We start from the raw sequence: 15,828 nt of genomic DNA, 5'->3' as shown, positions 1-15,828 counted from the left end.
CGCTGTATTCAAACGTAAGAGCTTTGCAGAGAAGACTTGCGGTTTTTGTACGAAACTATATAAGAAATTGCGTTTAAACGCATCTCTAAACATCTACGGAAGTGTGTTATTGTTTAAAAGACTTATCGTAAGCAAAATTAAAAATTAAACGCAATTCTGAAAATCAAATACAAGTCCATCAAATCACACGGAACGCTGAAAAGACTTGCGTTTGATAATAACTCAAAACTAGAAAATTATTGTATGAAATTTAAACTCAATTGCGTTTAAACGCAACTCTAAAAATCAAATGCAAATCTGTTTTTAAAACGCAAGAGCGTTGCAGAAAAGACTTGCGGTTCTTGTCCGAAACTAGAAACTGCGTTTAAACGCATAAAAATGTACGGAAGTGCGTTATTGTTGAAAAGGCTCGCATTATTTTTTATTTCGTAACGGAACTTTCGCCGTGACTGAACTTAGTCTGCACTTGCAGAGAAAAGACATCGCAACATTTACACGTTTCAAACTACCGAAACGCATGCTGCTTCACAAAATGTCAATGAAAAAAATGATAACAAATTATTGTTAAAGTTCGCTATGCCGAAGTTTTAAATCTCAGTCCAAAGTTAAATTAGTCCGACAATGGTAAGAGGTTTGTTACTTTTGTTATAGTAGTCCGAAAGATGTCGTTTTCGGATGAACAAACTTTTCTTCTTCTTATTTCAGACAGGCCCGCGCCGTACAGAGCGGTAGTTATAATGTTGCGAATCGGAGCGCGAGAACAATTCATTTTCAGAGTATGGCAATACAAATTTAAGCAGAACAAATATGGTGACTTAGGGAAGGAAAATCACACATATTTCAACTCAGTCGGCACTGAAAAATAATCTCGACAGAATCATGCGAAATCACACGCATATCTTCCCAGCAACGCACTTGAATTTAAATCGCAAAGTTTAATTCAATTTTGGGGAATTTGCCTTTGATATTTCAAATCAAGTTTAAAACGGTAAGTGTCTAGAAACGGGCCTATAGGTTTCCGATCCCGCTCTCTCAAAATCTCTCTAGAGATTTGGGAATTGTGCATTGTCGTTACTAACCCGCGCAAGATTTATGCATGAACTAAAACATAATTGTTGCTCATGTCAGTAGGCATGTTTTGGCGGCAAAAGGAGTAGGATATATGGGTAGCGATCCGCATCGTGATCCAAATCTATACTCTGTACAGAGGAAATTAATTTTCATTTATAAGTCGACAAAATGTCGACTTACGCGTAAGTCGACATTCGCGTAAGTCGACGTGTTTTGCTCAGTCCCGATTATGTCGACTTACGCGAGGTTGACTGTATTATGTATTGGGGGGGGGGGTTGTTGTTAGAATATGAAAAAAAAAAACATAAAATTCTTGCAACGTCGCAAAAATCACCCTTTAAAAAAACACCCAACATGTCCTTTTCAATGTGGCCTTGGTGCCCTCTGACTGACCTAAGTGCCCTTTCATGGCTGGCCTCTTGGAAAAAGTGCCCTTTTCTAAATGGCCTTGCCCCTCCAAAATCCTATTTCAAGGCCTGTAATAATTACGATATTGGTGACGATTATTATGACAATACTATCACCAGGAACTATGATAACAACTATTGGTGTACCAACTCTCATCTGGGAGATCATTCACACTCATAGTTTGCCAAAGCTAGCATTCCTTCCTAACAATCCATACCTGCAAAAGTGTCCACTTTGACAGTTAACAGATGATAGAAAGAGACATGCTATGTTTCCAGGACATCTCTGAAAAGTTCCCTGTCCCTTCATACTTTCACAAAGACTGGATCTAATTTAATTTTCTATGTATACTATTTTCCCTCCATCGTTGTCCTGCAGTGACATGAAGACCTGTTGTAGTCTTCTCATCCAGCCATTCCTAAATGACACCCAAAACTTTGCAACTTTTGAATAGATTAAATCTGATTTTCCTCAAAACTTCACTCATGACTTCAACAAATATTGTTGCATTCCCTCAATCCACATGTATATCTGGGTATCATTCCCATTCTAAAGTCAGCACGAATTTTTGAGAGGAACACACAAAACATTGAGGCGGATATGCCTGGTGTCACAGCTTGCCCAACATACCTCGCCCATGAGCACTGCCAGCTGTTCCGCCGTGTAGCCGCTGTAGTGACCACACTCCATGGCTGGGATGGAAAATGGCGGAGAGTTGGATATCACAATACACATCCTCTCCACCTTGGACCTGTAAAGTGGAAAAATATAAAGGCAAAACTTTAATCAATTTTTTTTTTTTTTTTTTTCATATCTAAGTCCAGTTGCCCAGTTGTCACCAGTATCAGATGAGGTTGGTATCAAGTTGCACATTATCCCTCTTACTTCAAAACATGCAAGTTAAAAGTTTCTGAACTCTACAGTGTACTCTTCGTTTTGAGTTGAGTAAGGTCCCTTAGATGTTGTCACCCATTTTGACTTGGTCACCTGATCAGAGCATAACTAAATTCCCATTGAGGAGAAGCTGGTTTTACAACAAAGTGAATTTCCCATAGACACCTGCCCAAGTACATACATGTACAGCTGTATACTCGGGACTAGTCTTCAATGGGTTAAAAAAATAAACAAAAACAAGGAATGTACACATGACAAAATAGAGAAACAATTCAATGAGCGAATGAACATCGAAACAAACAAACAAACAAACAAAAAGCAAAACAAAGCAAAACAAAACAAAAAACCTGGCTTGACAAACCCACCCTGGCTCTCTCCTGCCCTTCATGTGGTCAAAGATCTGCATGGCAGCTCCAAGGCCCTCGGCCAGTAGACTGTGACTCTCTCCCCCTCCCCCGATGAACCTGCGAGCATCAGAAGAAAGTGGAAGGGAGACATGTCTGTTTCATTGATTTCCAATCTGAGCAGATGGCTGGCTAGCCAATAGGCAGCCGCATTATTTGTACATATAGCTGGTCTTCCACGGGGTCCAATTTGGTGTGAGGTGGGGTCACTTATGCACCCTGCTCTTTGTGCTGAGTGATTGCAAGGGGATCTTTTACATGCAAGATCTGTGAGTGGTGACTACCGGTATATCACAAACATCCATTTCATGTCCTATCTGAGGGACACAGTGTTTCACCTCTTACAAGAGGCAATGGTGCAAAAACACACCATATAGACTGATACACGTTTGAGGAAAGAGTTATAAATAAGTCAGTTCACAGTTAGCGCTAGTCTGCAATGACCTCTCCAACCACAGACTTTGCAAAACATGGAATAGTCTTCAAGAAGAGCAGTTGAAAACAGCCATGCAGGACATGTGCAGGAAGTGGTAATTTACATGTCAGTGCTGCATGAATGGCTTTTGTTAATGTTGCTGAAAAAAAATGCACATTCACCTGTAAATACCAATCTGCATCTGGGCAATTCCGCAGTTAGGTGGACATGACATGGATAAAAGAAATGTGCCTCTTTATCTTACTCTTTAATTTAGGTATCAACTAATGCCATGGATGTTCACCAATCATTAAAGGAGACCTCCGGATAATTTTCAGATTTTTACATTTGAACAAGTATAAATTAGTTATACAGAGGACAGAGTTTCAGAATTTGTGATGATTGGGATGAAAAATAAGAATATTTTCAAAATTTAGAACAAATTGCAATGAACAAGGATGATGACATGGCAGAGTCACCATATAAGACTGCATGAGTTGGGGCTCAAGGTGCAAGGAAGCAGAACAAAAGAAGAAGGCATGCATAGATTATACACAGGTGAACTCGCAAGCGAGCGGTATTGTAATGGAATTACACTGCTACATTTCTGAAATATGTGAACCTCCTATGTCATCATCCTTGTTCAGTGTAATTTGTTTAAGGTTTTTCAGAGTATTGTTTCTCTGCTCAAGAACCACAATAAATTCCACAAATCTAAACATGGAGTTGTCGATTTATGTACTACATGATGTGAAATTATGAAAATCGTCTGGAATGTCCCTTTAAGGTCTTTCAAATTCAGTAGATTTTATTTTTCATATTTATTGATTTTGTGAGATCTAGAACCATCGTTTAAAATGTACATGTGGGACTGGGGATGCTAAAATTCACTTAAATGCAAATTACAGTGGGTTCCTTTGAAAATCTTTCCTCAAAGTTTTGCTAAAGGGTAAAAGATGAATACATTTAAATACTCCATAAGTCATGTGACATTTTGTCAATTACAAAAGGGTGAAATGACCTGCGGAATTACTCCGGACAAATGTAACGTTACTAACTGTAACGTTACTAACCATGCTTTGGGGGGGTCTAGCTAAGAAATTATCAGGAGTCGAACTGCTAAAAATATTTGCATGAACATTTGTCATGATGCAATAATTGAAATAACGCAACACTTTGTTTGAAGTAACTTGAATTGTTGCACACTTTTTGTTACAAGACATTGATTTTTTTGTCATGTCCTTTTTTCGTAATGTTACTAACCAGCCCTTATAGTTGCCATAGCAATTCCAATATTTCTTGGATTGTATTCATTCTTTTATATCATAAACCTGGGAAGGATGAACATGTTTTTAACATAATTTTGACTTGAATGAAAAAATAGTGATTTAGTAGTAAAAATAAATTAGTTTAAATGTAACGTTACTAACCGCGGAATTGCACATCTGGTTCATTAATAACACAGTTTTCATGAAGCCCTATCTAGGTTTTGAATACTACTTTGTAAATCCATTTCAAGAAACAGTCTGCAATGACCTTTATCTGCACATGCTCAGATTGGAACTGTGAACTGGCTTATATACTGAGGGACAGACAGGTAGACAGGCAATGGTAGAGAAAAGGGAACGGACGAGGTCAGAGAGGTGGTGAGGGAGGGAATGTAGGCAAACAAAAGATAAGGAAGGTGAATGATATCAGTAGGTGGAAAACATAAGAATGGTAGATAAACGGAATGAGAGTTGTGAAAAAGAGTGAAGTACTCATATTAAGATAGAAGGGAAGACAAGAGAGAGAGAGAGAGAGAGAGAGAGAGAGACAGACAGAGACAGAGGAAAATGAACAAAGCAACAAAAGCATACTCAAGTTTCGTTGCCTAATGCTCACATCTAGTCGCCGCATACGGACACTCACTACAAATAAACTGCACTGGGACATGTTGCATTTTAAAAATTATGCAATCAAACATAAGTCAGAGACTCGAACATAGCACAGCATGTAAGCAAAATAGTAGATAACAAGATACGAAGGCGCGCGATAAAAATGGACACAAAATGGCTACCCTACATGACGATACAAAAGAGAGCTCAGTACAAACTCAGTACACCTAGGAACATCACTCATTTCAAAAGGTAGTGGTATTTTTATTTTCTTAAAAAGATTTACAAATTATAGTCATAGATTTTTTTTCGATTAAGGGGATTATTCTGAAGAATGAGATTTTAGATTAATAAGGATTATTTCGTGGAGGTAAAAATTTGGCAACAACATAATCTGAAAATAGAGTTCAGGCTACACTCCCCTAAAGACACTTGATAAACAACAACAACTTCAAAGACAGCGCGTCTCAGGCAAAGACGCACATCACCTGAGACGTGCTATAGGTACTGAGGTCTCGGGTGATGTGCGTTATACGCTTGAGGACCGCGCGCTGTCCATTTGTTTTGTACAGGATTAGCGCGCACTTTTGTGTCTTATTAGTTAAGCGTCTTTGATCTCAACTATGACATACTGTACGAGCTGAAATTTTCACGTACAGATATTTTCGCAAATTGTTACTTGGAGGACACTTTCACATGTTGTTATAGTAATTTCGCGGTTGCGAGGGTCTAACTTAACTTACTTATTTGCGCATTGTTATTTTTGCGGTTCAAAGGCCATTCGCGAAATTCGCAAAAATAAAACCACCGCGAAAATTTCAGCTCATACAGTAACAGGGCCCAGGCTGGTACATTATTACATAGCCCTTACACAGCAACAACTCACACAAGCAAGCAGGGCTCCCAAGTATAGAACGGTGATTCAATTCTCATGGGAAGGGGTGAATGGAACAGCGTCACAAGGTCGCACAGAAAATGTTGTCTGTGAATGTGAAGACTTCAGTAAAGGTGCCTATACTATCCATTCAAAGCTGTTATTTGTTGTGATGACGAAACACAAGCACAAGAATATCAACGAATATTGATATCAGAGACTCCAACTCTCCCGTTTTCGACGGGAGATCTCCCGCCGAAAACCCATTTTTGCAAAATCTCCCGTTCTCCTGTTTGAGATCTAATTTCTCCCGCCCTGGCTCTTTGTCTCCCGTTGGAAGGGTTTTCTTACTTATTTCTATCGTATGTTGAAAAAATAAGCCTTAGATAGCACAAGAGAGCATCTAGAACCCTAGGAACTTCACGCTTCGCACACATCAAGTTGGAGTCTCCCGTTTGCTAGGGGTTTCAGGCGGGAGAATCTCCAGATCAGAAGGTGCTTTGGGTTGGAGTCTCTGTGATATTGACTCACGGTATTTTGTCCATGGTACGTTTGAACTCCAGTGCATTGCTTGTCGGGGCTGTGCAGTTGACGGCCGGGCTCGGAAAGCAATCCACGCTGTTAAAGACAACAAGACTGAACACCGTCTTGCCGTACTGCAAATGGAACATATAAACCATACACGTGATGAAGCAGATGATATTTTCCACATCATAATAATACTACTATGGTAATGATAATGATAATATAAATACATACTGTAACTGTAAAAGAACATTATAATAATGATATCAACTATTGTATGATAATCATGATATTCACAGCAATAATGATAACACTTAAAAACATGCCTTTGCAGAAAAAAAAAAACATGAGGAAAAAGATGGAGAAACACATTGACTGTTACACAAGAGAGTGATTTACACGGTTGTATCTAACTGATTCATTGCATTTTGTTGTTAAATCTTTTATTTGATCATCTGGGTATGTGTGGAAATGCTGGTGTACCATGCTGCAGAGTCATTCATAATTTCAAATGACATTAACCTGGACATATTTATGAGCTGTGATCTACAATTCTCGATGTAGACTAAAAATTCAGGAAATGTAGCATGAACCCAAGCATTTCCTGTGATTGAATACTTTTCTCCCAGGCACACCATATCTCCCTTTGTGTATATCATCAGGTAAAAACAACACAATTACAGAACATGCAAGTCAACTTATGTTTTTTTTTCTTTGTTTTTGTTGTTTGTTTGTTTGTTGTTGTTGTTTTTTTTGTACATTGCAGACTCACTACAGGTACCGGGTACTCGACTTCTTTGCTGCTGATGATAACATGCATTTAACAAGCAATAATTCCTAATTGTTGCATCAGGAATAATACAAGAAAGGCACACAATGTTGTATGACATCTCTTGGGTGATTGACAACAGCTCATATTTCAAGATCATAAATTTTCATGGCAGCAAAGACAAAAAAAAAAAAACAACAATTGAGAAAACAAAGAGACAAACTGTTTTTGCAAAATTCATGCATCTTGAATTTGAATTAAATTAATAATTGTCCCGTGTCAAGACTCAAATCGATATTACTGATACATTGTACAGTTGAGTCAAATGAGATACAGTGTACAAGGTCTTGTCAACCCGGTGACAGGGGAATCAACTGTACTGCTGGCATTTATACTCACATCTCCTGTAAAGTCTGACTCCACAAAAGGACCACCATTGAAATACCTGTTGTTAAAGAGAAAGAGAGATAGATCTATGTCAAAACATGAAAACACAACAGACTATCCAAAACAATGAGGTTAGTATGTAAAGCGTTTCAAAGCTGCATTAACGAGGCCTTCGATAAATCATCATCAAGTATCTTAGTTATTAATAAATCTTTTAATTTGAAGTTCAGATGAGCATCTCAAACTGTGCTGGAGAAAAGAAACCACTCACTGCTGTACAGTGAGTGGTTGCATTTCTGACCCCACTCTCTCCAAGCTGTCCATGCCTTCTTTTTTTCTACAAAATGCAACAAGAATATATATGGCCTACCCGGTAATCTGTTATGTGCATTGAAAAAAAACCCACAAATATTTTCTTTTTTTTTTATTGACTGAGTGCAACAAGATGAAACATTCATTTGAGATTTCTACTGTTCAGACTACTACACAGAGATCCTTGCTGTGTGTGCTTTAATACTTATCAAAGTACAGTAGAAGTAGAAATGTTCTAACTTTTCTTACTTACTATCAATCCTACAACTCATTCGACGAGTTCTACAATTCAGCAGCTACAATTGTAGCCTAGTCGAAGGCTGAAAGTCATATAGTGATATGAATGATTGCTTTACATTGGACTCAGAGAAATCACTTAGAACTCTACATCGAACTCATCAGAGTGCGCTATTCTCGCGACCGTTCGATGATGCGATGCAGAGCTTTTTTTACACAGACTCTAGCCGGACCAGATGCTATGCTCCACACCGCGTCTGGTCCTGTAGATACTGTTCTAACAATAATAGCGTTTTTACAGCCACTGCACTGGGCGATGTATACAAATGTAGTGATAGGTCAATTCCATTGTGACTTATGGGACATTTGATACTTTTTTCCATATAACTGAAGTGCATATCTGGAATAGTAGCTGCACAAATATGGTTTTACTTTATTAAACTGTAAGAAGAATGCTGATACTTACTTTATACAAAAATGTATGCTTTCAGCTTGGTTGCATAGGGTGCTACAGTACATATTTTCAGAAAAGTCATTGTGACTTATGGGACATCTACATATATGTATGGACCACACAAATCGAGCTCTTTTGCTTATGTTGCCATAACTATCTCAGTTTTATGACAAAGTTTTTAGATTTGGGCTTGAAGATTAACCAGTGAATAGGCTCACTAACAGTACTTGAATTGGACTTGATCAATTTCATTTGTTTCAGTAGTTGTGTGCAATCGTGTGTGACTTATGGGACTAGTGAATGTGACTGATGGGACACTATCTCATTTCACAGAATTTACATTTCACCTAAATGACTTTTTAAGTCGGCAAAACTAAATTTCAGCATGAAGAAATATTCCCTAAGATGACACCTTTAATAATACATGCTATTGTGTCAGAAATAAATTCAACAATAGGCAGAAACATCTTTTCATGCACTTCATGTACAATGTATATTAAGGGAACATCAACTAACTTTAAAGCTTCGTAACTAGTCAACAGGCTTTAAGAATTGTGATCAAATGAGCACAAAGAAATCAATAAACAATTACAATCATAAATATTTAGCACGCAGATGAACAATGAACAATTAGAATAGAATACACCAAAGTATATATGTACACACTTTCCATTGTGACTGATGGGACATAATGATGGGACATATTTGTGACAGATGGGACAAATAAATGTTGCTTTTCTCTATCCGTCTCACTTTGTAGCTTTGCCTTACAAATGTACAAAACATACAATTTAAAACAATACAGCTAATTTATGGAAAATTACTGCTTGGAGGTCACATGGAGAGTGGAATTGTAATTGACCCACAAATAACCAAACTGATAAGCAATTGATGATATACATGTACATACGAGCGTATATCACTGCATGGTTTTTAGTCCTGAGCTTCCAATACTGAAGGATAATCTATTTTTCAGTAGATCGTAAGATGATCTTCTTTTGTTGTTGTTTAATATGCTTATTTACAGGTATTTCATGTTTGTGTCAGTGTGTGAATGCATGTGTGAATGCATGTGTGCATGCGGGTCGGGGCATTGTGTGTGTCATTGTGTGCTCAAGTGTTGTTTTTTTTTTTTTCGTCCATCAGTTGGCGTTTGTTTTGTGTGTGTATGTGTGTGTGTGTGCATGTGTGTGTGTGTCTCCAAAGTCTTTATTCCACCCTTTTTTTTTACAATTTCTGTAACAACTCTTTATTATCCTATGTTTAATTCCTTTATATTTAATAATTCGTTATTCAAATGTTGCATTATACATTGTGTAATTTTTTTTTTCAATGTATAATTAGTTACGTATTTCATACAGCTTGTATCATACAGCTTGTATCATATTTTTATGTGCAATACCATAGGTACACCATTTTAGACATATAATTGTTAACTGATGATTTTATACTTTGTAAATTGTCATATTTAAGTCTTCGGACTGCTTTGATCAGTGGATTTTATAATAAACCGGAATTGAATTGAATTGAGTTGAATTGATGCTCAACTACATTTGTGACTGATGGGACATTTGCAATAGGTCTAGTTACCATGGGACTACATTGTATATACCAAGTTCACATGTAAAACAGTGAGTGCATACTCCAAGGGAGATGGATAAGAAAACCAAGAGAGTGATCTGGACACCCTAAAAAAATGAGTAAAAAGCTAGGGTGAAACAAACCAACTCATGATCACCTGCACTCAGCTTTGCGTTGGCGTTGACTTTTCTCCTTTTTCTGGGCTGCAGACATCGCAAGTTTTTTTTTTTGTTCTCACTGCCTATGATATTCTGACTGTTTTTTCTTATAGTCAGCATACTGTCCTCCAGCTTTTAAGCGTTCACGTCTCTCTCTTTGCCATTGTGCACAGCTTTTGGGTGACATGGGTTTATGAACTGTATGTGTGACTTGTGGGACTTGTGACTTATGGGACTTAATTGTATGTCCCCCAGTAGAGCTATTTCAAGTCCAATGCAGATGCAGCTTGATTTGTTGATGCAAGCATATGGTAGATAAAAAAGTCCAATGCTTGTCTGCAGGAGTCTATGGCAGCATGAGAGGGAAACTTAGTGCTCAAAACTGTGACTTGTCTGGGACATCGAACATACACACATTGAAATGTATTCTGCGCCTCACTAATTCACTGCAGCATCTAAAACAATACAGCTAATGGAAAATTACTGCTCGGAGGTCACATGGACGCAGTGGAATTTGTCATCAGCACCCTAAGCTTTGCATGCACAGAGCCAAGGATGAGTGAAAGTTGTATATTTTCTTTGAAACCTCTCTTTAACGTATAGTACCAAAGTGCAACAGAGTGCACATTGTGTATTTTATGAATGAATGAGGGTATAGTAAAATTAGTGTGATTTTGTGAATTTTAAACTGTACCGGTATACTTATAAGCAGTATAAACAAAATTGCTTAGAAACGAAATTTAAAAAATTGGAAAAATGCAACTTTTGGCTGGAATTGAATGATAGAGATAGTTACAGTCACAGACTCTTAACTGCGAAACATAGCCCGGACACCGAACGCAGCGCTGCCAACATTGGAAACTAGGTAGTTGAGAGTGAGATTCCCATAATAGGCCAATGCTATAATTTAGGAGTCAAAATGAGTGAGATCAACTGAAATGCATGCAAATGAAATAAAGTTTTATAACTCTAACAAGTTAGAGTGAGAAAGGACCAAAATGAGTGAGTCTCACTGTCAATGAGTGAGTGATGAGAGCCGGCAGCCCTGCGAACGTGAATTACTGTGTATTAAAATTACAAGGAGCACCCTCAGCTGGGGTTACACTAACTATACACAGCCCAGTCGCTGTACATGGTACGTCGCGACAGGGCTGTACGCGCGCGACCACCAATCACTAGGAGAGGCGACGTAATCGTACACGATAGCTTTGACTTTTGATACTTACGATCATTTTTGTCACCTCAAACTCATCGAGTATACTCTTCAATATTTACTCTACATCTGATGCTATATATATTCAAATGTACGTAATGAAACTTACCGAAATTGATCATCATATCCAGCATGTCCACACCGTACACAATCTTTCACGCCAGGCCAAGTTCAGATATCGGGTGGTCACGTGATGTGAATGCCCTTTCAAGCAGCGTACGCACGGTTACTAGTATAAGGTATACAGCTATAAACTGTACTGGGTTATTGTGTCGCAGACGCCAAGGTTTGTTCGACACTTTCAACGCACACGCGCTCGCTCTGGAGCACATCCGGTCACGCATGCGCATAAGTCAAGGCGCCATTTTGAATCCTGCAACGACGAAGCCCGGCGGTCAGGAATTGCGCCAGAAAGTGTCATTTATTTGTTCCACGGACTTATCGCAAGTGGTCTCCATGGACCCAGTGTGGCGAACTATTCTTCTGTAGCATTTAACGTGAGTAAAGTATTCTGTTTAAAGGAGAAAAGTATACATGTTCCTAAGTTTTGTAGTTGTGTTGAGGTTCCTCACTTCGAGGCTGCATGCCGTGCGTGTCAGACGCTGTTTTCGCATAGCGTAACAGTGTCTGGTCGGGCTAGGGTTACACAGACTGTAACAGTCAATGTATATATTCAAATTTTACTTAATTTTACTTTTAATTCAATATGAATTCAAATTTTACTTAAAAGTTTGTGTTCATGTCACCACTAGAACCTACTCAACATACACTCCTATTGTAATTCAACAACAGTTTCCACACGGCAGTCTAACACTTAACAGGTTACACTAGAATCTACTAAACTATAAACTCGTCAGAGTCTAACTCGACTTGTTTGGTCTGAATGAAATTGCATAAAACATGATGAACATGATGAACTCACACCAAGGTTGGGACGATGTAATTTCCTTTCAGCTCGTCAAAGTAGGCACCAAGGGAGGCATTCCCCTCGACAACAAAGACCACATCAGCGGATTTTCCTTCGAGAACCACCATGTTGACTTGGATGTAAACTGTAATTTGTAAATTGTATTTAGGATAGGCGTTCCACCGTTCACTTCAGTTAGTCAACACTATGGTCTATGGCATGCTACAAGTTGCTAGTTGTTGAGACGTTTTAACTTGCACAGCTGCTAAGAAATGATGACCAATTTGCGGACAAGTCCCAGTGACAAGGTAAAGCAAGGTTTACACTTGTAAAATTGATGTCCAGCACGTCAAATTTAGCATAATCCGGATCGCAGTCAGTCCAGCCTGCCACATTTTTACTTGTTCACACTCAGCACGCACGCCCACACGTTCATTTTATGCGGTGATGATATGATGGTGATTTGATGCCTCCATGTTGTTCGTATGCACATGTGCATAAAGTGACAGTGCAGTGGCAGTGCGATTAGAATCGGATGAAAAAGATAATTATTACAAGTACAATTGTATGCTATGCTATGATGCGTCTGGTCGAATTCTCCCCATCGGCCGAGGAGGTGCATGTACGTACAGTTTACAGGAGTCCCATTTCCTGTAAGCGAGTCTCTCAGCTTGTGGATGATTATAGCCGTCGATTTACTTCGAGGTTGAAAATATCTTGACACCTAACGTTAGCTTGTATGAACCGGATCTGAATCAACGATTTTGTATTTTTGTTCGTTGTTTTGGCGTACCATACTGGTATAGGAAACGAAAGACCTATGGAGTGCGGAATGGGGACACACACCATACCATTTACAGTATTGTTTTTAGGGGGAAATCACAGAGCCACCGCTGGCAACATACCAACGCTGTATACTAGTACTGTAGGTAGCCTAGACGGAACAGTACCACGAATTTTACCAATAAAGAGGAAAATTATAGGAAGGGTTTAGTGTAAGGAAACTCCGTGCTTCCGAGTACTTTTTCAAATGGGGGGGGGGGGGGGGGGGGCACTTCCAAAAAAAAAAAAAAAAAAAAAGCCTTTGACCAGCGCAACTTCTTGTGCCACTTCCGGGTTTCTTCAGCTGACAAGCAAAAAAAAAAAGCAAGGCTTCATGATTTCATTCTAGAGCCACTTACGCACTTCCGGGGTAAAAAAAAAGGTGGGGTGGGGGCCCAAAATGGTGACACATTATGAATTCCTTTGTATGGTGCCAAAAAAAAAAAAAAAAAAATGGGGGGGGGGGCGGAGCCCTCCCCCCCCCCCCCCGGCCGAATATATGGTCTAAGAATTACCGCAGGCAAATTGCCCTGCGCTGATCGACTACAGGCCAGCGCCGAATTAATCAGTAGGCCTATATAAGTATTGAAGCCATGATCAAATCATGGGCAGGATTCGGACCTAAAACCTCCTGATCAACAAACAGACGTCTACGACCTGACCACTGAGATTCTGTATATAAAGCGGGTAATTCAAAGTGCGTATTAATGCCTAGCGGAAGGTGGGGGCATATCACTTAATTTCGAACTTACATTATGACGACATCAACGGCACAACAACAGTAAAAATAACATCTTGACATAGCCGAGCCGAGATTCATTTTATTTTGTCAACGACAAAACGACAAAACCACCTTAGAATTCCAGAGAAACTCGAAACGAATTTCACAAAAGCAAAAGATCCAACTAGCCCCATCCCTGGGGCCATAATGATCGACACTCCCCATTTGGGCAAAATGGATCGACGGTTTCATACATTGCCCTTTCAGAATTCTAACGTTCCTGTTATTGTGAAATGTACCTAAATCTTCAGCATATTTGGTACGCCGAGCTACGTAAAGAAAATCTCTATATTTTAGCTTCAAAGTTTGAAACATTTATAGGACTAACTGGAAAGTAACCATAGTAAAGATTTGAAGAAATGTGCACAATTACACTTTCTAAATTCATTAGACTTGAATCTGGGACACATTTTTATTTTGATACAACCAACATAAGGACCCTACTGCTAGGTCCATAGTTTGAATTCTCCCACCTTATAAAAAGTAACGGGAGTAATATCAATGTCTTTTATGAATCAATATACTTAGATTGAAACGTGGCATCATAGTTATAAACAGGCCTCTAGAAAAGGGCGAATACGCTCTTTTTTACATTGTATTTTTTATCACTTATTTTGACAAGACAAAACAAAATGAGTAATGTCGATTTTTATTCCCTTTACGCATTATTGTCTTGCAGTGCTATGTCGCCATCGGATATGAAACGCTTACTAAACTGAACTGGTAAAGTTCAAGGACAAATCCACCTTTGTACATTATAGCCTACATGTGAATTAAGTGAATGCAGCTATGTTAGTAGAACATCAGTGAAAGTTTTGGGGAAAATGGGACAATCCGTTCAAAAATTTTGAATTTTTAAACTATATGCCCAGACACTGCTGGATGAGAAGACTAAGTACTGCAGTGTATAGTGTCATATGCGTAGAACCACATAAAGAAAATATAAAGAGAATTTTACAAAATCTTTTTTTGTGTGTGAAAAAGGGCACATTTCCTCAACTTGTCAAGGGCGTTTTGGTTGAATTTGATATTATTCCCCCGCCTTCTGAAAGAGGCAAGTCAATCGTTCTTTTATTATGCGAGAAAAGTGTATGTTGGATTGTCTTAAAGTTGCTTTGTTATACATTGAATTGTTCTACACGTCATGACGTTGTGACATCAAGCAGTAGTCTTCTCATCTAGCAGTGACTGAGCAGAAACTTAAAAAAAAAACACACAAAAACTTTTGAACGGATTGTCCGATTTTCCTCAAACTCTTACTAATTATTGATGCATTGCAAATATTGATGCATGCACTCGGAGCGTTTATGAAAAGGACTTGACCTTTCAGGTTGCTTTGAAAAAAGATAAATATTCTTTCGTTATTCTTTTAACATAATAAAGAATATTCAGCAAACTAGCCTTTAAAATTGGATCTTAATATTCATGATATTTTAAACCGTGGAAAATACTTAAAATGTAACTCATCTCTTGAGTTTTTGAATCTGGAGCAAATAATATTAATTGTTCTGATACGGCAACTACTACATGAAAACCATCAACTTCTAAATAGGTCCCTCAACTTCTGCTAGCTTATTACTCTTAAACTTAGTACCAGGGGCGGATCCAGGAATTCTGTAAAGTGGGGGGCGCAACTAATATTTCTGGTGCCACTTCCGGGTTTCATTTCATTTTTTCCTTTATATTTCTTTTGTTTTGAATGATAAATAAAGGGGGGGGGGGGCGTGCGCCTCTTGCGC

At 38.6% G+C, this 15,828-nt stretch overlaps 1 protein-coding gene across 1 annotated transcript in view; it reads right to left on the bottom strand.

Annotated features, from left to right (window-relative positions):
- The window catches only part of LOC140235765 (mediator of RNA polymerase II transcription subunit 25-like), a 55,515-nt gene extending 42,901 nt beyond the window's left edge, over positions 1-12,614 (bottom strand). Inside the window, exons 1-5 of the mRNA XM_072315774.1 lie at positions 12,502-12,614; positions 7,637-7,682; positions 6,475-6,599; positions 2,739-2,837; positions 2,110-2,230 (exon numbers count right to left, since the gene is read on the bottom strand). Coding sequence (XP_072171875.1) covers positions 2,110-2,230; positions 2,739-2,837; positions 6,475-6,599; positions 7,637-7,682; positions 12,502-12,614 — 504 coding nt within the window. The remainder of the gene's footprint in view (positions 1-2,109; positions 2,231-2,738; positions 2,838-6,474; positions 6,600-7,636; positions 7,683-12,501) is intronic.
- Between the last annotated feature and the right edge of the window lie 3,214 nt (positions 12,615-15,828).

The sequence above is a fragment of the Diadema setosum genome, chromosome 12 (genome assembly GCF_964275005.1).
Source record: "Diadema setosum chromosome 12, eeDiaSeto1, whole genome shotgun sequence".
Classification (NCBI taxonomy): Eukaryota; Metazoa; Echinodermata; class Echinoidea; order Diadematoida; family Diadematidae; genus Diadema; species Diadema setosum.
The sequence above is the reverse complement of the archived record's forward strand: the minus strand, read 5'-3'. Positions and strand labels throughout refer to the sequence as shown.